Below are 23302 nucleotides of genomic sequence, written 5' to 3' on the forward strand. Positions count from 1 at the left end.
AAACTAATCATTTTAGTGTTGTTTAATGAGAGCAGTACAGAGATGTGGGACATGTTGACGGTCGTATCCTGCACTGGTTACTCTTCAGTAAATAGGGCAATTATTTAATTAAAGCATTGAAATGACAAACCAGCCAAACATCCTGCTATTATCCCTGTCCCGTGGAGCCATTTGAAAACTGTGAATCCAAAATTACATTGTATAAAGAGCTCAGTTTCTTTTGTTTTATTGTCTTGACATTTCTTCCTTCAATTTCTTTCTCTTTTTTCTGGTTTTCTATCGCTTCTACTGAGTCACTCTCCTTACTGTGGTTTATTTAACTGTGTTACTCTCCAACTCTTCCTCTTTTCATTCCCTGTTACTCTTTTTCTCCCTTTGCTGTCATCCTCACTGTTCCACCCACTCTCACCCTCTCGCTCTCTCGCTCTCTTCTTCCCACTCCCTAAATCGACTTTCTCTGAAGTCCATTCAGCCAATAGAACGACAGAAATAGAGACAAGGATGTGAAAGCGAGAGAGAGAGAGAGATGGAGAGAGGGAGAGGACTCATCTCCCTCTTTCAGCCGTTGTCAGTGACAGATCTTTCATCTGCTGCATTGTTCAAAGTGTTGTCTGAGTTTAGATCCTGGTTTCTCTTTGCTCTGACATGACGGGATGAAAGGAGACAGGCAGAGACAAAAGGAAAGAGAGAGGGGAGTTGCAGAGACAGAGAGAGGGAATGAAAAAATGAGTAGGAGAGAGAGAGAGAAAAAGAAAAAAATGGAAGGATAGAGTGGAGTGTGTGAACATGGACATTATAGTTTTATTGTTATTAGCGGTGGCCCCGTTAGTGTTAGGGCCTAACACTTGCACCCGCCTAGGCTCGTGCAGCAGCTCATGCAGCAGTACACAAACATGCAAAAGATTAAGAATGAAAATATTAATGTGAAATAGTATTATATGATCTGCTTGCGCCATTTCACTTCACGCACGAGCAGATCAGTTTCTTCTCCTAAAACTCTCTCCTTCCTACTTAGCTAATCTGCCATCATAATAGCAATGCGCCAAGGTACAAACACACCTGGCTTTTAAAGGGAATAAGATGGCACTCTGATTGGTTAATTGCATGTTAAGTCCAAAACACACCTAGTCAAGACATTAAGTACAACCCTCGTGAATCATACACCTGGTGCACGGACCCTTTTTTCAGCAGTTTAAACTAGCAAAAATAAATTTGCGCCGTACGCAAATTTACTTTGTGGGACCTTAATGTTGTGCACTCACTCGTGAGTTTGTGCACTTCTTAACTTTCTTCCATCCTTTCTCTCGCTCTCTTTCTTTTTACTCTACCCTCTCAAATGCATAAACAAAACCCAAACAAACAATCAATCATGCTGTGTCAAACACAACTGCATCATGTACATTTCCAATTACATTTGTTCCTGTCGGGAATATAGAAGACACAACTTGAACAATCCCTCTGCAGGAATATTTGCAGACTTATGAATAATAGCACAGCAGCAAGTTCAAAAACAGGCGCATTATGTAGTATATATATGTGTGTGTGTGTACATGTAGGTGTGTATGTATGTATGTATGTATGTATGTATATATATATACATATATAATAATGTAGTATATACATTAAAAGCGTCTACTCCACAGACATACATATCCATATTACTATCGCAGGTTTTCCTTTGATACAGCAGCTTGGCTCAGCTTTGGACCAGTCGCATCTGCATTTCCCAATATCCCAGTGAAGAATGTCCTCATGGGATTTCTTCTATGACATAGTTACCCACTCATGTGTGCTGTGTGTCTGCAAAGTTTCTTCAAAGAGGTACACTTACATAACAGTATGAAAGGGAAGAAAAGAAAACTAACTAGATCCCAAAAGAGGTGGATGAGAAAACAAGAGGTTGCCGAGAAACCGGTTTAATGTCTAAGTATCCTCAACCGATTAAATGGCTAAAAATGGTTAAAAATACCCGATTCGTAACAGATTACATTGTTATGTGATACAATAGCTTATTTCATGACGCTACCATGTTTGACAAGATGAAACAACTGCATCAATTATATTATATCAATTACACACCTACACACTTACACAAAACATGCACTACAACACTTAGAATATGAATACAGGACACGACAGGACACAAACTTAAATTCATGCAAAATGTATCCACACAAAGATAAATACCTATGCACACAAACACACACACACACACACACACACACACAGTTAGAGGCAGTCAGAGTTGTGGAGCTGTAAAGCATGAATGTGTAAGCAGCACAGGGCTGAGGCATCTCTCGCAGCAGTTCCTGCCTCATGTTTTTTAAACAGTCAGAAAACTCTGGAAAACACGAGCCTCTCTCCTCGCTGGGGGATTGAGCAGCACTAACAAGGAACCAGAGAAAGCCCCAGCAGTCGTTAAAATAAAAATAAAAAACATCCCATCTTCTGTCATATCGGGAAAATGTCTGCCTTTGTTCATCTCTGACACCATCTTCCCCTTTTTAAATCCACTAATAACTAGTCCAAGTTTTTGCTTTGAAGCCATCCTGTGTCTATTCTTCAGGGCTGTACCAAATACTATTTTGTGATCTTCGAAGCTTTTCAACAAGTGAGTAAGCAAGCATCCAAAAAGCACACCTCCTATGGGGAGGTTCATACGCTAACAAGCCCTCACTTACTGCTAGCATTTCATTGCCTGCCATTCAGTTAGGAGCCACTTTGACAGCCAATAACTTTACAACTGAAGCTTTTAAAGACTCTCTTTGTCCGTTGTTTATTTCTAAAGAAACAGGACAAAGTATAAGAGGCTCCATTACCTTGTATCTCACATTATGGCCCCGTAGCAGGCGTTTTTGTAAAAATAGGCTAACAATGGTGTTATAACCACACGACTTTCTGTCGCATAGTAGATGATTACCGTATAGTCAGGAGAAGCTTGCAGGCAATCAGGGGGACATGTAGACATACAGTCAAAATGACAAAAAAATGAATCAGAATACTTAACAAAGTTGTTGCTACTCTCACGAACAGCTGGTAGCTTTTCTTCTAAAGTTGATTTAGACATAACTTTTTGCCAAAACGAAAAGGCCTGAGTTTTTATCAGACTGTCTGACGAGTCTGCTCAGCCAGCCAGCGCCTCGCTGTATTGACATTATGCACAGCCGCACTATCTGTACCTTTGTCAAATTACCTGAAAACAACACCTGGCTGCTACAGTTTAACCATACAAACCTCTACAAACATTGTAGCTTGCTTGTAACTCAACATTTCTCCATTCTTGGCTGAGATGGATGACATAATGATGCATAAATTAGATAGAATTAGACATTAAGCAGCTTAATCTGAAAAAAACCACCACCGCGAATTTCAGCCTGCATGCATGTTCACAAAATAAATAATAATAATAATCCCAAAATTATACCTACCCACCAAACAAATCTTTGAATACTTGGATCCAGCCCTGCTTCTCTTTAACAGTTTTAGCGTTCTCTGCGCCTGGATCGGTGTGTTTCTCAGGTTAGCCTGATGAAGAGGCCTGAACGAGGACTCCCGGGGGACAGCACTCTACTTTTAGTTTGACGGTGGGCGTTGGAGTGAGTTTGGAAGATGCTCTCCCTCGTTCCTCCTCGCCAAGATTTGCGGGTGACAATTTCGCCCCCTCCTCCACTAAATTTAGTTGCTTCATGGTGTACTTTCAAAACAAAACAAATATAATAATGAAAGTAACAGATATGCAAAACTTATTTGAAGCATTTTATTCCATATCAACTAAAGATTTAATTGAGCTATTTAATGTTTGTACGTTATTTAAACAACAACAACGTAAATTCATGGTACTTTCACTGAAGAAAATAAAATAAAGGATGTCTCTTAGTGAAATCCCAGTTTCAATGGATCAGAGTCAGATTTTATCTCAGATCAGAAGGAACATTTAGCTGTTGCAATAATGCAGCAGGACAGTGTTATAGATTTATAATAATGAAGCATGCTAGATTCCAAAAATGAGATCTCTTTTAAAGCCATGACTCTTCTGGCTGTGACAACTTCACCATCTGCTTCTAAATACGCGTGTGTGTGTGTGTGTGTGTGTGTGTGTGTGTGTGTGTGTGTGTGTGTGTGTGTGTGTGTGTGTGTGTGTGTGTGTGTGTGTGTGTGGTGTGTGTGTGTGTGTGCGTGCGTGCGTGTGTGTGTGCGTGTGCGCGTCAAAGCGAGAGTCTAAACCAGAAAAAAATTGTTATATATAATATAATGGCTTCTTCGGGTGTATTGTTTGTTGCAGTAGCCTCATAGTCCCAACCGCCACATCATGACGGGGTCTATGTATGACAACATAACGATGGAAAAAGGGACTAACACACAGCTCCATACAAAAGACTTGAGAAAGAACAGCAGCTCGTAAAATTGTGCATGTGTTTTTAGGTGTAGATGAAGTATTTTTGTAGTGTTTGTGTGAGATTATGAGTCCTCTGTTCACTGGATTTGAATGCTATCATTGCATTGTTATATGTAATTAAATAATATAGTAAGTAACCATAATATAGATGATATTGGAAAAAGTAAGTACTCATTGAAAAATACAAATACAGATAATAAAAATATACTTAGAGCCATGGTGTGGGTAAGTATTTTAGCATATCAGGTGGTGCAGGTGTTGTAGAGTCTGACAGCGGCCGGGATGTAAGACCTGCGGTTCCTCTCCTTCTTACACCATGGGGGTATCAGTCTGCTGCTGAATGAGCTGCTCAGGGACCCCCCAGTGTCATGTAGGGGGTCCAAGATGGATGTCAGCTTAGCTAACATCCTTCTCCCCCCCACTTCCTCTATGGGGTCCAAAGGACAGTCCAGGACCGAGCTCGCTCTCCTGATCAGTCTATTGAGTCTGCTCCTGTCCCGGTCCGAGCTGCCCCCCCTCCAGCAGACCACAGCATAGAGGATCACAGAGGCCACCACAGAGTCATAGAAAGTCCTGAGGAGAGTCCTGCACACTCCAAAGGACCTGAGTCTCCTCACCAGAGTCTTCTGGCCCGTCTTGTAGAGAGCATGGCTGTAGTCAGTCCAGTTCAGTTTATTGTTTAGGTGAACACCCAGGAATTTGTAGTTTTCCACCACCTGAATGTCCGATTTGACTGAAATGTTTATCAGAAATTATCTCAGGAATAATTTATTTAAAAAAAAGACTAAAATGTTTTGACTAAAACTTGACTAAGTTACCGGAGTTGTCTTTTGACTAAAACGTGACCAACACAAAACATATCTGAATGACTTAATATGACTAAAACTAACAAGGACATTTGGCATAAGACTAAGACTAAATTAAAAATAGGTGACAAAATGAACACTATAGCGTGGCTTTTAAAAAAAAATCTTGATCAAGATTTTTCTGTTGAACTTGACCAAGTAGCCTAGTTTTTGTACCTGAGCGTAACCAAAACTTGACCCCAGAGTTGACCAATCAGAAAATGTTCAAATCAGATGTTGTTCTAATTGTCATTTAAGTCATTTAGGAGTTACTGACATACAACCTATTGTAATATGTAGGTAGGAGGTGTTACTGCATCTGGAACAATGGTGAGAAGATTTTAAAGGTAGCCTATGTTTTTAGAAGCTGTGTTGTGTGTGTATAGTGTAGATTTTTGTTAGTTTAAATACAGATTACAACAGATTTTCCAGGAAGCTTAAAAACATTACCTGTTCCATCAGGCGTCTCTTTCTCTTATTTGTCAATGCAGTTAGCAAGCAGGTATGTGTCTTACACCTCCACTGAGCCTGTAGCAGCTACAAAAACACACTTCAAGTGTTGAGTGGAATTGATTTTTAGAAAACGCTTCAGAGGACCACACACGAGAGGTTGATGTTGAACTGACAGCAATATTTGCGATACGGCAAATATTTCAGACATAACAACATCCCTCCTGTCTCTCGAAATGGACAGTTACCGTAGTCTCAAATGATGTCCACCACACAGAGTAATGTCGCACTCAGAAATGGTTTCCTCTTCTTCACTTCCTAAAATGTTTCCTGAATTTACAGTATAGGGCTGCAGCTATCAGTTATTTTAGTAATCGAGTATTCCATCAATTAATCGAGTAATCGGATAATAGATGCTTATGCTTTAAAGTAAATGGCAAAAGTAAATGTATAAAAGAGGTTACTTTTTTTTCTAAATGTTATTGCTTAAATTGCATTTAATAACAGGAATATATGCAAATATTTGAAGAACTGACCTCGTGGACCACCCTGCTCCTAAATCCGGTTGCCAAAGTACGTTTTTGGTGGCCTGAATGTAAATCTTTTTCATCCTTCTTCCCCTTCATGCCTCTGACTTTTTACACTGCATTTACAAAAAAAGTTGTTCACTAAGCCCAGGTACATGCGACTGTACAAAGCTTACAGCAGGGCTATTCAGCTATGCTGTTCTGGGGGACACATTTACAGAAGGCTGATCTGAAAGAAGTTTACCAAGAATGAAGAACGCAGCCATGTGCAGGAGGCGCTGGTTAAGTAAAAGGAGCTGGTTTGTTTACCGACAGCTTTTGTTTGAGCTTGTTTTCTTAAGAGAAATCTCTATTTGCAGAGTAGCACGCTGGACGAGAGACTGCATGCAGACGTTACCTTGTGTAACGTTTCCACTCTGTGACACGCTGTCGTTTTTTTCATCTTAAAGTGATCCTAAACCTTAGGCCATTTTCTCCGCCTGTCTGGTCTCTTAGTCCCTCACTATTTTTCCTCTCTTCCTTCATTTTGTAATCTGTCTTTACGCCATGTGTTGACAGTAGCGTCGGCCCGTTGTGCGACAGTAATAATCATCCATGCGGAAACACAGTGGTATACAACGTTAGTTACATTGTTTAAACGAGGCTTTGAGGCAAAGAATTTTGCATCAAGGCTTTTTAGTAATCAAATTATTCGAGTTACTCGAGGAATTGTTTAAGCCCAATACAGTAATATTTAGATTATTCTTGCTGTATTCATTTTTCATGCATCATATTTGTTATTTATATAATGCAAATGCTGTACACATTTTTTTCTAGTTATCTCACAATGCATATATTACTTATTTATACTTGTAGAATATTTCCATAACACATTATTTCTGTACCTCCCTGGAAGGTTTGCTTGTTAGCAGTATATTGTAGGAACCTGTTAATCATTATATCCTTACACATAAAAAACAAAAACACAAACAACACGTTCTAATGCTCGTCTAGCTGCTAGCATGGCACGCCCTCATACTCTGAGGCTAGCTTCTGACTGGCTAGTAGTCCTTACCTGGGTACTGCACATGTGTGACTCCAAAAACAAAGATAGAATAGAAGTGAGATGCCTCACTCTGTAGCTAAAACAGAGAGCTCAACACACAGGGTGAAAAGAGGAGCTGCAGCAATGTGCAGTACAACAAACATATGGTGTTTTTTTTTTTAATTAAAACACATAAACTTATTCTTACCTCTAAGTACAATTATGGACCTGAAAATTATAAGCACTTTAAATCTAACTTGCCTTCAGGTGTAGAAACCCTGTCTTACTCTACTGGGGTGGAAGGGGGGGGGGGTGTAGTACTTTATTATTGTTGTAAAGTAGAAATTGCTCAAACTCAAATCTTAACTTTGGCAGCTGCAAACAGCAAATAGGAGGCCACAACCTGGATTTTCTTTTGCAAAATCCATGCCTTCTGCTCTCCTTTTGGGGATTTAACCTGCTTCAATTAAAATAGTTGAATCCACTGAACTATTCATTTGAGCTATTCATTCATTGGAGTCATTGACTCGGAAATTTTCCTAATGGAATCTTCCGGTAATAGAAGAAATGAGGTATTATCAACTGTCCCTCGCTGTCTCTTCTTTCTTTTCATTTCTTTCTCTCAATCAGAAAAAGAGAAATCCCTTGCTCACTTATTCACCAGCTGTGTGTGTGTGTGTGTGGTGTGTGTGTGTGTGTGTGTGTGTGTGTGTGTGTGTGTGTGTGTGTGTGTGTGCGCGTGTGTGTGTGTGTGTGTGTGTGTGGTGTGTGTGTGTGTGTGTGTGTGTGTGTAATATGTAAATGGCTGTTGCCTAACCAGCCAAAACTAGGCCATCTTTTCCTCTGTGAACACCTGAATAGAAGCGAGACGGAGATATTTGGAAGAGAAAGAGAGGCCAGAGGTGAACAGCTTACCAAAATATCTTACTTCAGCAGGCGTGCTGCGACTTTGCTCAGATTAAAGTGACATTGTTCTATATCACGCTGCCTAAGTAAAAACAAAATATTAGGCAGACCGGTGCACAGTCATTCTGCAGAATATCACATTGAGAAAAGAATCAAATATCATATGTTTTCACTTGCCTTTTTGTAAAACAAAAATAAAAGCTTTTCAGCGGACTGTAAACACTTTTCCATGTCCTACTGTTGCATGTAGAGAGGGGCGATATGGAGGAAATCAAATATTATAAAGATATTGGTGACCAAATACATCAATCTCAATATTGCGGCGATAATGTAGGGTTGACTCTTGGTGCTTTCACAAAATACTAACACAATGAGAGTTTTGATATATAATTATCAGTGATGTGGATATAATTAATAAGTAGATGGCAAATAATGAAACAGCTTGAAAAGCCTGCTGAGTTCAGAAAATTACATCACTTTACTGTAATGCTGACTTTAAGACCAGGAAAAGACAACAACCGTCATATTACGATATTACTATATCCACATTTTAAGATCATCTACTCTCACACGTCGAGAGAATATCAATATATTGCCTAGCCCTAGTTGCGAGTTCACTGCATATTTTGCAAATACACACGGTGACACAGGAACCCGGGAAATAAGGTATATTAAGTACAAAGAGAAGAATGATTGTCCTGGTAGCCACATGCTAAAGGCTTGAGCTGTTTTCATTAGGAAGTCATGTCTTACAGCACAGAAGGCCATGTGAGGTCTCAAGTAAATGTCACACACTCAAGGAATATTAACTTGTGACTCAAGTTTGACAAGACTCGAGTCCACAGCTCTGCTGAAGGTCAGCAAGTCAGATCATAAAGGGCTTCCAAGCAGGTAGCATTGTTGCATTTGAGAAAACATTTTTTTTGGGGGGGGGGTGGTTACGATGTAGCCAGCAGATGTCCAGCTAACAGACACTCACGAGGAGACTTCCTTCTCTGTCCGCCGGTCCTTGTTTACGTTCCAGACAACAGATATCTGCAGATAAATTAATAAAAAAGCTAATATATAGCTAAATCATTGTAAGACTAGTTCCATCTTGATCAACACTTAATCATAGAGGAAACTCAATGGCTAAGACAATGAAATGCATGCATTGGATATCTTAATATTCTTAAATTCTTTTTTTGCATTTTAAATCTTATTTGTCTTGGGCACAACACTCTTGACAAAGAGATTTTTAATCTCAACGAGACTTTTATTCTTGGTTAAATAAGAAAATGAAAGGCAATGTCATCCTGAGGCTACGGTAGCCGTGCCAGATCAGGAATTGTAAGAAAAGGCAACGGCAAATAAGCTTTTCTGTTGTTTAGGTGGGAGGAGTTAGCTCTTTGTCAAACAGGGTCAACTTTGCAGACGTTTGACAGAGAGGTGAAACGTCTTTATGTTATTATGTTTTTGGCCTTTCAGCAAGGTGGGAGACAAAGCTAGACAGAAAAAAAAACAAGAGAAGACTGAGAGACAGAGAGGGCAGGGCACACAGAGAGAGAAAGAGAGAGAGACAGAGGGAAAAGAGAATAGAAAGAAGCTGGGAGGCAGAGCAAGTGAAGGACAGAGAGGGCGTTAGAGGTGTTAATCAGAGGCTGCAGGTAGGGTGTGTGTGTGTGTGTGTGTGTGTGTGTGTGTGTGTGTGTGGTGTGTGTGTGTGTGTGTGTGTGTGTGTGTGTGAAGGTCTGACAGTATCTCAGGGCTACATCAGTGGCCATTAGTGTTTTGTAGCACGAACACACACTTTGACAGGTCTGCTGCACCGCCCGCAGAGAGGGACTGTGTGTGTGTTGACCTCTCCTTTCATGTGTTTATCTCACCTCCACATGAATGTTGATGAACCATCATGCCCCCCCCCCCCATGCACACACTCACATAGACAGACAGACAGACACACACACACACACACACACACAGAGACAGACAGACAACTACCATCCACTCCTCAAACTGACTCTGCTCATCCAATATGAATGATGTTCGCCTCATCTCGACAGAAGTCTACAGTAAACACTCATCTATCTTTCATTCTTTTTCTGTCTCCTCTCCAACATGTTTCTTTATTGTCATCCTCTCTTAAACCTTTACACTCTTTTTAACCTTCTCTTCTTCTCCTTCCTTTTCCTCTTTCTCTTCTCTTTCCTTTCTTTGTCTCTTCTACTTTTCCAAATCTCCTCCTCCCTTCTTCTTGTTTCTATTATCCACCTGTGGCTGGTGTGCAGATATGCAGTTTTTAAATGGACTTATGGGGAAGTGTTGAATCAAGATGATGATTTTTTTTTTTTATTCAGTGGATGAAATAGATTTCTCTGTGATTCACGGTAGTGTTGTACATACTAAGTTAAATCAGGGATTCTTATAAGCAGTTCTTAATTTTTTCTTTTACTTTTTTCTTTTATTTTCATCTAATTTTGTCTTCCTATATATAATCTTAATTCCATTTCCTCTTTGTTTCTCTTTTCCTTGTTGATCTGTTCCTCCCTTTTCTACATGTATAACTAGTTCTTCACAATTTTTTTGTCCAACTCTTTTTCCACATTTCATCCATATTTTACCCCCCCTTTGTATTTGCTCATGTCCACTTATTTTTTTGTCCCCATATCTCAGTTCTCTCTCTTCTTACATTTTCTTTTTGTCTTCTTTTCCCATTTTCTTTTTCTCCTCTCCATGTTGTCTCCCGTTCTTGTCTCCTCTGCTCTTTCATCTACTTCTCTGTTTACCACTTTCTTTTTGTTTTCCTCCTCATCTACCCTCCTATCATCTCTTCTTCTTTCCTCTCCCCTGTCTCATCCTGGCTTTCTCCTTTCTCTTTCCATCATCTTCTTCCCCTCCATGTCTCCTCTCCTAATCTCTCCTCATCTTTCTCTTATTTCCTTCAACCCCTTTCACTTCCTATTCTCGCCTCCATTCTTTTTCATACCTTCTCTACCCTTCTTTTTTGACTCCTCTTCTTTCCTCCTCATCCATCATCAATCCTTCTTCTCTTTTTCCTCCTGTCCCTCTTCTCTTTATCTATTTTCCTCCCTCGCCTGTATTTCTTTCCGTTTCCTTCCCTGCGTGTGTTCTCTCTTGAGCTTTGACGCATCAGGAAGTTAACACGCACACGCACACACACACACACATACACACACACACACACACACACACACACACACACACACACACACACACACACACACACACACCACCACTCTTGGGGAGTATGAAAGCTTGTTCATATCATCTCCAACATCAGTCATCTGTCAGCAAACTTTTAACAGCATATCTCTGTCTGTCTCTCTCTCTGCCTGTCTATCACTGTGTCTCTCGGCCTTGTTCGTCCTCTCTCTCTCTTTTTTTCCTCTCTCTCTCTTCCTTTCTCAGACCTTTACACACACACACACACACACACACATAGCAGCAGCTCGTCTTTATCTTCTTATCGTTCCTCTCTGGTTGAGCTGCTGAATAAATCAACTGCAGAAAAAGCAGAGATGGAGACGAGGAGATAGAGGGATGGAGGAGGCGGAGAGGGGCATGATGGGAAATGATACGACAACTACTGTATATACAGGGCATATATCCCTAGTCGCTAGGAGAGGGATCGAAACAATGGAAAGGCAAAGAAGAAAGACAGAGGGAAGGAGGCAAAGAAAGACAAAGAAATCTGATGCAAAGTGAAAACAGCCTGCTCTCGCCTTCAATTTAAAGAACCTAGGGTTTCGAAAAGTGTATGTGTGTGTGTTTGTGTGTGTTTGTGTTTGTGCATATGTGTGTGCGTGTCTGTATTTAGACTGAAAGAGAGGGAGAGAGAGAGAGAAAGAGAAATAGAGGGATGGAGGATGTTCAGAAAGACTGATAGATGAGAGAAAGAAATGTGAACAAAAGAGAAAATGAAGGGGAAAAAGAATAAAGAAAATGAAAGATACAATGGATAGAAATAGATGTCAGAAAGGAAGAGAGAGAGAAATAAAAGAAGAGAAAAAGAGAGAGGATGATATAAGACATAGATGAGAGAAAGTGAAAGAAGAAAAGAAAAGAAGATGGATAGATAGATGTAAACAGAAAGAAAGGATGACAGAAACCAAAGTATGATGATGATAAATAGATAAATAGACGAATGGAAAGAAGAAAAAAAGACGGAACGATGAAAGAATGAAAGAAAGATTGATGAAAGGACTTTGACTTTTGATATTCTTTAATGAAACATCTCACTCAATAACACCCCTACAGAGGATAATTGGATAGATGAAAGGAAAGAAGGGATGAAAGACAAAAATAAAATCTAAAGAATAAGGGAATTGAGATAAAGTTTGAAAGGACAGAAGAAAGACAAATGGAAAGATGGAAACCTGAGAAAAAGAGAGAAAGAGATAGCTGACTGACCATAAACGGGCTGACACGCCTTTGACCAAGACACTGAACCCTCCTCTTGGCATTCATACTACATGTCCATACTACAGCATACACACAGAGCAGAAGATTTTACTCTTCTGTAATCTGCTGCTTTGCCGATATTGTTTCCCCACTTAATCATCGGGCCTCTAAACAACAACAAAAAAATCAAATTGCGAGTTAATGAGGTGCTGATTGTATTATTTCACAGCCGGGCGCTCGAGTGCACTGACTGATCCTGCGTGCCGACCTGTTAATACAACAAATTAGGAGTTGAGCTTGTGTTCTAACCCCCACGGCAAATCACAGGGGGGGGGGGCTCAACGTTTGGCTCGAGGACACTTTGAGGAACACGCTGGTATTTTTGCAGGAGCCTGGCTTTGGCTTTTGCCAGCGTGTTCAAAATGTTGGATGTATGTGGAACCAAAGCTCTCCTAGAGTCCCTTTTAGGGCTGAACGAAATGAAAGACTGTGCCATAGTGTTGTTGAATTTCACGATAAAGATATAACTTAACGTTAAATAAACAGATATTAAAGTGTACTTAGTTCTGCCTTTCTGCTGCTTTCAGTATTCTGCTAAAATACAACAAGCAGCTTGTTGAATTCAAACAAATAAAAGGAAATAATTTCCAACACTGTTTTATTGAACAAATTGTACATTGAATTGAATGTAAAGGCACCACTAAAAAAAAAAGGTTTTCTACTAATATTTTCTTTCAACTAACACAAACAAGTGTTTTATTGCGATATTGGGCCGTTTGATAACGTGATGACGATAAAACAAGTAGTTCAGTAGTATTTGTTGGGAAATATGATGCAGCATTATTAAACATAATCTGACATTAAAGTATATGAACAGGCGAAGGAGTTACGTGTATGGATTTTGGTTGGACAGATAAACTAAAGTGGCTAAACTTTATTTATTCAGATTCTAGCGTCATGTCCGCTGTGCTGCACAAGAATGAAAAATATAACTGCCATGACATCATCTTCAACAGGACTTTCACTGTGTTGTTGTCGGCAACCAAACACCTGTTGCATGGCGTAGTGTAGACAATCATAGAAAATGCAGGAAGAGGCATTTTCAACTGTTATAGTTATAGAAGTACAACTTCACGATACAGTTCTGTCTCAGAAATATAATTTCAAAACGATTTCCACAGTAAATAAGACTTTCTTACAAACTGAAAATCAAGCTCATTTAAGTAACACTCTTTAAACTTTAATCTTTAATAAATTACAATATTACATCTTTCGTTACGCGTGCCACAAGGTTTGTTGTATGAACAAGTGATTACTGTTTTTGAATTGCAGAACTTGTCGGTGTTTGATCGCTCACCTTCTGGAAAATGATGCCTCATGCTTCATGTTTGCTCATGCCGTGCAAATGTGCTCTACATTTGACTTTTTATAAATTTACTCTTTTCTTTATGTTCAGGAGAACACAGCACCTTTCTACGTGTAAGGAAATAAGAAACAAAATCAATCAAATCTTTCGTCTTTTGACATTTTTAATAAAACTTTCCAACCTTGACGCCTTCAACAAATAAATAATGAAACACATAATAGATCTAGATGAAGGTGGGCAGGAGAGAGCCACGCATTGCGCTGGCTAATGGTGCAGTGTGTCCTGTTACACAGACACATTTGTGAAAGGTGAGGTTTTTAAAAATGAAGGCCAGAACCGAGCAAGCAGACTGTTTCTGTTCTGAAAATGTCACCATTCCATCAATCTGATAGGTAAAGGCCAGTCTTCTCATTATACCTTGTTGTGTGTGTGTGTGTGTGGTGTGTGTGTGTGTGTGTGTGTGTGTGTGTGTGTGTGTGCGTTTGCGTTTGCGTTTGCGTGTGTGTCTGCCTATGCTCTTTCAGAAGAAAAGGCTTCTAACCCAGCAAAGGCAGCGCGCACACACAGACACACACACACACACACACACACACACACACACACAGTATTTTAATGAGCCTCTGGCTGGTTATCTGTAATTCATCCTCAACACATCTTGTCTGGTCACTCGCCCACAATACAGAGCATCATGACTCATTTAACATGTTTGGACACACGCGTCAAAACCTTTACTGTGTTCTATCAGAAATGGCCTCATTTGCCAGATTTAGTTTCTTTGTAAAAAAGCAGTTTTCAGTTCCACTATTCATCAGAAACCTGGGAGAATATCTAATACCTCTAGATGTTTTTTTTTTTATTTCACACATTTTTCCAAAGATGACATTTTGACTCACTTATTGTGGAAACTGTGCCTTAACATGTCACATTAAATCATTCTCTCTCTCTCTCTTTCTGTAGGTGCACTACTCTTCATTACGAGTCTGATCTTCCTCCTACCTCCATCATCATCACCTTCCACAACGAGGCCAGATCCACCCTGTTGCGCACCATCAGGAGGTAACCAACACATTCTCTCTCCGAGCGCGTCAAAAAGCGACGCTTGGTCAGGTGCCTTTGTCGTTAGTTACTGATGCAAACAGCCCCCTTTGGCGTCTCAGTCAGACGTAATTTTTCGACACGCTTGGTCGGGACTTTTGCCGTCACTTTTTGACGCTCTGGGTTACGACCGATTTTGTGCCATTTTTCAATGTGCAGGGTAAAAGTACTTTGTAACGGTTAGGAGAAGATTGTGGGTTGGGTTAAGAAATGTAAGTTTGAAGTTGGATGGAAACAGCAAATTTGAATAAAACTTCCTCAATCACGCAAAAAAGTGCTCATAATATGCTTTTTGGCTTTTCCCCTTTGCTTTTTTGTGTTATATATCTTCTTTGTGCACGTTATAGGTTTAACAAGTGAAAAATCCCAAAAAGTCCCCCCCCCCCCCCCAAAGGGAGTTACCATCTCCAACAGAAAACACTGTTCACACACTGCTCCAAACAGCTCTGTTGTAGTCCAGCCTTTACTTCAGAGACAAACACACGTTCTAATGCTCGTCTAGCTGCTAGCGTGGCACGCCCTCAGACTCTGCAACTGACAAGCTAGCAGTACTTACTGAGCATTTGTGACTCCCAACAAAGATGGAACAGAAGTGTGATGCCTCACTCTATAACTAAAACAGAGAGCTCAACACACAGGGTGAAAAGAGGAGCTGCAGTAATGTGTAGTACAACAAATATATGGTGTTTTCTGAAAATTAAACCACGTAAACCTATTCTGGTATAACGTCTAAATACAATTATGAACCTGAAAATGAGCAGAATATGAGCACTTTAAGTGACGCAGAATAAAAATGGAACACAAACCCCGGTCTCCTGGGTGAAAGTCCTTTCGTTGGACCACCCCAACCTGTCTCCTTACGTGTAGTTTTGGTCTTTCATACTACTCGCTACCGTTATCGATCTTAATAATACACCATGTGGCTGGGTTGGCTCAGTTGGTAGAGCAGGCGCACATATATAGAGGTGTACAGAGGAATAGTCGTATAGTCCTATGCTGAATTACAGAGAAGCAGTCTACGGTAATGGAAGAACAAAATCATGCAAATAAAAATAAAAACTCAGATTTTGCTTTGTGTATTCCATTGGAAAACTGGTGTTACAATTCTACTTTGTAATATGTATCTAAATGTTATTTGGCGATTTTTGTTATAAGGGTTCCTCAGAAGTTTGATCATATGAGTGTGACTTTACAGACCTCGGTTTGGGTTTTCAAAGAGGTGTTTTTGTATTGGCTTGTACATGCAAGGGAATTGCGCAGTTGGCATTGCAAATTGTAAATGACATTGAATTCTGGCAGAATATTAGCTATCAGCATGTTAAGCCTTAAATGAAATCTCCGAGGTATCAATCTTCAGAAACCTGCATCAGTGTAAATGTTGGCTGATGAGCAAAGAAACCGTGAGCTGCCAACAGTGCCAGTGGAGATCCAGTGAAGGCACAGCAAAGCAAACCTTCACACACACATTTACTCTGCTGACCCTCAATCTCTGAACTCCTTTTTAGATTGATGATATCAGCAGGTTGCCGTTCACACATACAATACAAACAGACACACACCCCTCCAGGTTTTGGCTCAGGTTCAGCTCATTATACCAGCCAGTCTGCAGGGACCGGCTATGTCTCCTCACTGTTACAGAGGACAGTGTGTGTGTGTGTGTGTGTGTGTGTGTGTGTGTCTGTGTGTGTGTGTGTGTGTGTGTGTGTGTGTGTGTGTGTGTGTGTCCTCCCCTTCAGTCCTCCTTAAAGCTCTACAGTTTTCAACCAATTAAAAGACAATCTGTCTCCATGGGCCCCTCTGCTCCCTTTGGCTCTGGCTCTCGGCTCTCTATCTCTCTCTGATTGTGTGTGTGTGTGTGTGTGTGTGTATGTGTGTGTGTGTGTCTTTCATTTTTAGTTTGGGAATTTGGAACATTTGCTATCACCAGTATCCCGCAAACCACTTTCTTTGACAATTGAAGATGAACATATCTTCTTTATAAAAGATATTTATGACATAATGAATATGAAATAATCCCGAACATTATGTTTAACTGTCACTGAGTGCAGATTGATAATGATAGGTAACAATATAATAAATCATAACAAGATTTTTCTTTTGCAGTTCTGCACATCTGTTGCGTTCTAAACCAAGTGTAAACAGTGTCATAGAGAGGGATTAGATGCCATAACAATTAGCGATTACGGCGCACACTTTGTGGTGTTGCAATTAGTTGCGCATAAAACATGATGCTTTTAAATGATTTGACAAACTGTGGAACTGATTGAATCACCTCTCCTCTTTTGACATTTTATATTTGATCTTGAGATTTAAATTTTTCCAAGCTGCCATTTACTGTTTTACTTTGGAGTGAAGGAGCAGCAGGTTCACAGAAAGTGTCCACTTAGCTTCACCTGGTGCCTTCACAGGCAGGCGGAAGCACTGTACTAAAGTTGTTGGGTGAAAAAGTTAACAGTGCTGCAAGAGATCACTTGACATTTACAGTTTTTTCCGTGAGTCAGTGAATCACACGATGGCAGCTGACAACTAACACAGCTAACAGATAGAAAATGCTGATGTAAGGACACGATAAGTGTGCAGCAACTTTTCTGTTTTGTGGAGTTTATAAATGTTTAGTTTAATTTTGTATTCATCTAAAACAAATCATCTAAAAAAATAAATACAATCCTATCAAAGAAAAAAAGGATGAGTTAGAGAAGGAGCAGAAAGAATTCCTGTCCCTACTTTACAATATCATATTTTTACAGGAAAAAACAAATACATATATACAGCATACACAAATTGTAATTCATACTAGAGTCCGACCAATAAAGGATTTTTAAGGCCGATACCGATACAAATATTTGGTTATTTAAAAATGCCGATATATCAGCCGATATACAGTACATAACAGATTTCCCTAACATTAGTTATTTGTAGTATTATGATTCTCACTAAATATGTTATAGTTTTTCACACGAGTTGAAAATAATGTATTAATCAATTTAAGATTGAACTTTGACAAAACACATTACAACAAAAATAATCAGTGTTGCCAACAGATTGAAGCGTCTGGTGACAGACTATGCAACGCATCATACAGGACTTTGAAGCGTCCGGACAACTATCAACCCATCACTAACAGATGTAGAGCTCTGGTGACGACTATGCACGCCACACAAGGGACGTTGTAGAGCGTCCTCTGGTGGACAGACTATGCAACACCATCACTAACAGGGACGTTGTAGAGCGTCCTCTGGTGGACAGACTATGCAACGCCATCACTAACAGGGACGTTGTAGAGCGTCCTCTGGTGGACAGACTATGCAACACCATCACTAACAGGGACGTTGTAGAGCGTCCTCTGGTGGACAGACTATGCAACGCCATCACTAACAGGGACGGTTGTAGAGCGTCCTCTGGTGGACAGACTATGCAACGCCATCACTAACAGGGACGTTGTAGAGCGTCCTCTGGTGGACAGACTATGCAATGCCAACGCTCATAACATGGTTGACCGTTCGTTTTTATTTTTTAAATATTAATTTATCTGAATAATTTATTGTCATTATAATTTTTTTTTTAATCGGCCAAATGCCAATACTGATAGATTGGGAAATGCCTAACATCGGCCATTAATATCGGCCCGCCGATATATCGGTCGGGCTCTAATTCATACAATAACTAAAAATAATACAACAACATACAACTATACACTGTGTGTACATTCCCAATGATATATTCAAGTCACCTTTCTGTAATGATCAAGTAATGTTTTCTTGAATATATTTTGAACTCTGCAATAATATGTATCTGTTGGATGTGTTCAGAAGCTGTTTAGAGTTATAGTTGTTAAAAAAGTGTCTGCACTCTACGTGTTTTTGACCATGTTTTCTTCTTCAGTAGGATCCAGTAAACTCACAAGTCCTGAAAGTTTTTACTCCACTCGGAGGTCAGAGTTGGAGTTGACTGGATGTGTTGGTCTAGTGTTGGCGCCTCGCTTAAAGACATTTAATGAACCGTCGTGTGGTTTTCAGTTTTTGGCCCATTAACTATAAATTGTCTGTAATTTACATTACCGCTGAGCCAAAGCAACCTATCCATCTTTTAGATAGATTTTCCACCTTACAGCCAGCCACTGGTTTCAGGTTATTTTAGTATGCTACGAAGTCAAACTTACAGGGACTTGAAAATGATCAAAGAGATGTAATCCATCACAGTGAACAATTTTCCCCTTACCGTGCGTACACACCGCCGCCGACTTGAGCTGCAAAGAAGCTCTGGCCGCCCCGCCAAGGACGCTTGTCAAAAAGTCGGGGAAGCTTTTATATATATATATACATATATATATATATATATATATATATATATATAAGGTCTATAACCCGATTGGCGGCTGGCGTTAGCCGACGCTTGCCGCTGAACCGCATCATAGCTCATTACTATAAAGTTGAAAAATTTCAACTTTCTGATTGATGCTCAAAACGTGACGCCACCAGATTTGTGGCTCCTTGCAGCGGAGAGAAGTCGGCTTCCGTTGAAAATGAATGACTTCCGGTAACTTTAGAAACTCAAGTCGGTGGCGGTGTGAACCCACGGTGATAGACTTCCAAGTGGTTCCTGCAGTGCACTCATAAAGGTTTTGTTTGCCGGAGATTCCCACAAACACATGAATACTCCAAAACAAACGTTTAAGAAAAGTTTTAAAGGTTCCCTGCCGCACAAAACCGTTTTTACTAGCATTTTTTAAAATATGTTAGGTTGATATGTGTGTGTGTGTTATGTTGTGAATGTGAAAATAAACCGCTACCTCCTCTTTCACAAAAAATGTTAGCGTTCATGAACTTCAGACATTACCATAAAGTAATGAAACACGTGTGGCAGGGACCCTTTAAGTAAAGGACTGACATGTGCTTGAGCAAGGTACAGCCCAGTCAACAGATCAAAATAACTCTCATGAGATCGGGTTGCACTACATGCTGATAGATAAATAAATAGATAGACAGACAAACAGACGGACAGATCCATCAATAGATTTTATTAATCCCAAATTGGGAAATTAAATACACACATACTCACTACACAGGTACAGAAATAACAAGAAATAAATAAAATGAGATAGCAAAGCCAAAAATACCAGAACTACTGAAAAAAACATACTTAGGGATGAAAAGAATAATATTAAATATGAAGTGAGCAGTATGCAAGTAGCATAATACTGTAATGTGTGGGGTAGTTAGTTATCACACACACAGCTGTGAATTGTTACAGTTTAATGGAATGTGACTCTTCTCATAAATGCCACTAATAAACTGCCCTAATGCCCTTATGCAAGGCATTACCTGCCAACAGCAGAATATGTTAGTAGGTCCCAAATGAATGTGTAAAACTATGACAAGTACTGAGCTGAGAAGATGCCTCGATCATCACTCTTTCATGGGATTAATACCTTTTGAAAAATATAAATCTGCTTATTCGTCAATCGTCACTGGATCATAACAAAAAAAGTTTACAAAGAATTCAATTTTATGTTAAAAAAACTTTTTTTCCAGAGGCTTTGAAAGATATTGAGTCAGAGACGGCAATAATTTGCAATCTAATTTCAAGCGCCAGTTTTCAAGCAGAAGAAGCTAACTTGAATAGACAGATGATAGTTAGATAAGTTTTCTTTTTACTATCTGCAATCATGCTTTTCTCCGGGGACACTGAAAGCATATTGCCTACAATTACATTATGAAAGGGTATACTTTTTGAAGTTGTGGGGCACTGCGATAAGCAGGGCGCAACTAATAAGTTTGATTTTTGAGACAATGGCAGGCACTTTGAAAGCTTTTCATCTCATGATCAAAGAGTTGCTTTCTGAGGGGGAGCCGGGCCTTGTCGATATTTAATCAAGCTCCGATCCAAAAATTGATCTCATCTTCTCCGTCTCCGCTGGGCGAAAGACAACCAGGCGACGAACGAGAGAAAGAAGATGTGGAGCTTCTGACGACATATTTGGTTTTATTGGGTTTAGTTTGTTTTGGCTCTGCTTGTGCTTAAATGCCGGTGTGTGTGTGTGTGTGTGCGTGTGCGTGTGCGTGCGTGTGTGTATGTGTGCACTTAAAACAGCGTCTTGAGTTGCAGAGGGTTTATTATTATAAAGGAGCCACAAAAGCAGGAAAAAAGAGAAAGGGAGAGCTCTATATCAGCACCAGCTCAGCACTTTTTTGATTTATAGGTTGTAAAAAACGCACAGTAAAGAGTCCGGATCACTTGCTCTTCAACTGATCACTCACGATTTATAAGGAGGAGGTCATTAGGTAGATGTATGGCCTTAGCTTTCTGCTGCAAGTTTCACCATTTTATATTGGATTTAGTGCTACTCTATTGTGCCGTACTCTTCTTCATTTCTACCTTGATTTTTATCCTTTTTATCCTTGATTTTATCCATTTCTTGCACACCATTGGCAAGATTTATGCCAGTGGACCAAAAAAATCGCAAAAAACATGTTTAGCCCTCTCAACACACAACTCAAGTAGGCCTACATGTATTTGGCATCCAACAGCAGCTGACAAAACCTGACGGTGTTTACAGGAGGCTGATATGTAGTAGGGTTTCCCAATTATGGAAACAAATCATAATCACAATTATTTTAACACAATCACTCATTGACTTTTGGAAAGAGATTAAAAAAACAACAACAGTGAAACAGTTACACAAATCAACAGGGAAAACACCTGGAACTGAGAAATTCCCCTTAATACTTTTCCTAGTTGCACTTTTTTTTTGGAGTTTACTTGCAAAAGGTAATGCACATTGTTGTTAGTGATGGTTAGGAGCCAAAATCACAATTACAATGTCGCACAACCCTGATATGTAGCATTACAGATCATCAGTGATTTTTTGTTATCTAGAAACCATTCAGTGCTTGTCTGAGGCGTTAGATTATCATAGACGAGCTCACGCATACAGCATCCACTAAATAAACATCATCAGACAGTAATTATTGAACATAGATACAGATCATTGTATGTAAGCTGTGACAAGTCTGTATTTAACGAGGACAAACTAACCATTTGACCCCAGACTGGGGCCGATAAAATGTAGATGACAGCTCTGTAGACCAGCAGTGATGAGACAGTATTTACTGGCTGTAGATATATAGCACAATGCATCACTGGTGGTTAGACAGAACAGCTTGTATTGTGTGACTGAATCAGGATTTCCTTCCAAGAACACTTTCTGTAGATGTGCTGTGAAAGGCTTTCTGTCAGAGCAAGAAAGATTTAACATGTACCGGCAAAAGGAGCAGTGTGTCCTTTTTAAAAAGCTTAATCTGTGTTTTTTTTGTTTTTTTTAATGCTCATTGGTCCCCCCCCCCCCCCCCCCCCCCACACACACACAACCACACACACACACACACCCACACACACTCACACTCTGCTGTCAGAGGTCTTGATGGAGAAATTGGTTGGACAAAAGATGGCGGGATACACATAAATGGAAAGCGTGGTGGACACAAAGGTGGAGAGAAAGGAGTGATGATTTACTCCAGCAAGGTGGAGGATGGAAGAGCTGGCTGTCAGCTAACCAATCAGGCGTTGAGAGAGAGAAAGGGGAAGAGGGAGGGAGGGAACCGAGCTGAGGTACAAACAGAGAAATATGGAAAGGCAGCATGCTTTAGAGAGGATGGAAAAGAAAGAAAATTGTGCCGTGAGCAAACTCTACTACCGCATTAACAGTGGAAACTAACTTAACTCCTCACCTGTAAGGAATGGGGGGGGGGGGGGGGACTGTTCTGCAGCTGACTTAGAGTCGGAGTTACACAGAATAACACATACACATGAAGGAGAGAGTTGCACTGTGTTTTTACAGTAACCAACGGAGCAGAAAATAAAAACAGTTGAAAGCATCACTTCTCAGGTTTAAATAAATCCATAAATCTTTGAACTTGAAAGTTCAATTATGAACTTGAAAAAGAGCATAATATGAGCACTTTAAATGCTGGCTTGTGGTGTTTTTTGCTTATGTTGAATAAGAGTTGATCGCTGAATGGGATATTGAAAAGCCTTTGAATAAGTTGTGACCTAGCAAACTATTAACTCATGGGACTGATCAGCTGTTAGGGTTGTTGGCATCTTTCTAGATCTTCCTACCAGCCGTCTTTGTATCCGGACATATTGAAAGATGGCCAGTACTTTGACAGAACAAATTGCTCAATTGAACAAAATTCCTAAAGGCATCTCCTTTTTTCATAGATGGGTTAGATGGCCAAAGCAGCTTGTTTTATTCTTAGTCTATTATTGCCATATTCTTCAGCGCCAACTTCT

General features: G+C 39.9%; 1 protein-coding gene across 1 annotated transcript in view; it reads left to right on the top strand.

Annotated features, from left to right (window-relative positions):
• galnt14 (UDP-N-acetyl-alpha-D-galactosamine:polypeptide N-acetylgalactosaminyltransferase 14 (GalNAc-T14)) overlaps positions 1–23302 on the top strand; it is a 173982-nt gene that overhangs the window by 94421 nt on the left and 56259 nt on the right. Inside the window, exon 3 of the mRNA XM_032542745.1 lies at positions 14873–14971. Coding sequence (XP_032398636.1) covers positions 14873–14971 — 99 coding nt within the window. The remainder of the gene's footprint in view (positions 1–14872; positions 14972–23302) is intronic.

Source organism: Etheostoma spectabile, chromosome 18 (assembly GCF_008692095.1).
Source record: "Etheostoma spectabile isolate EspeVRDwgs_2016 chromosome 18, UIUC_Espe_1.0, whole genome shotgun sequence".
NCBI lineage: Eukaryota > Metazoa > Chordata > Actinopteri > Perciformes > Percidae > Etheostoma > Etheostoma spectabile.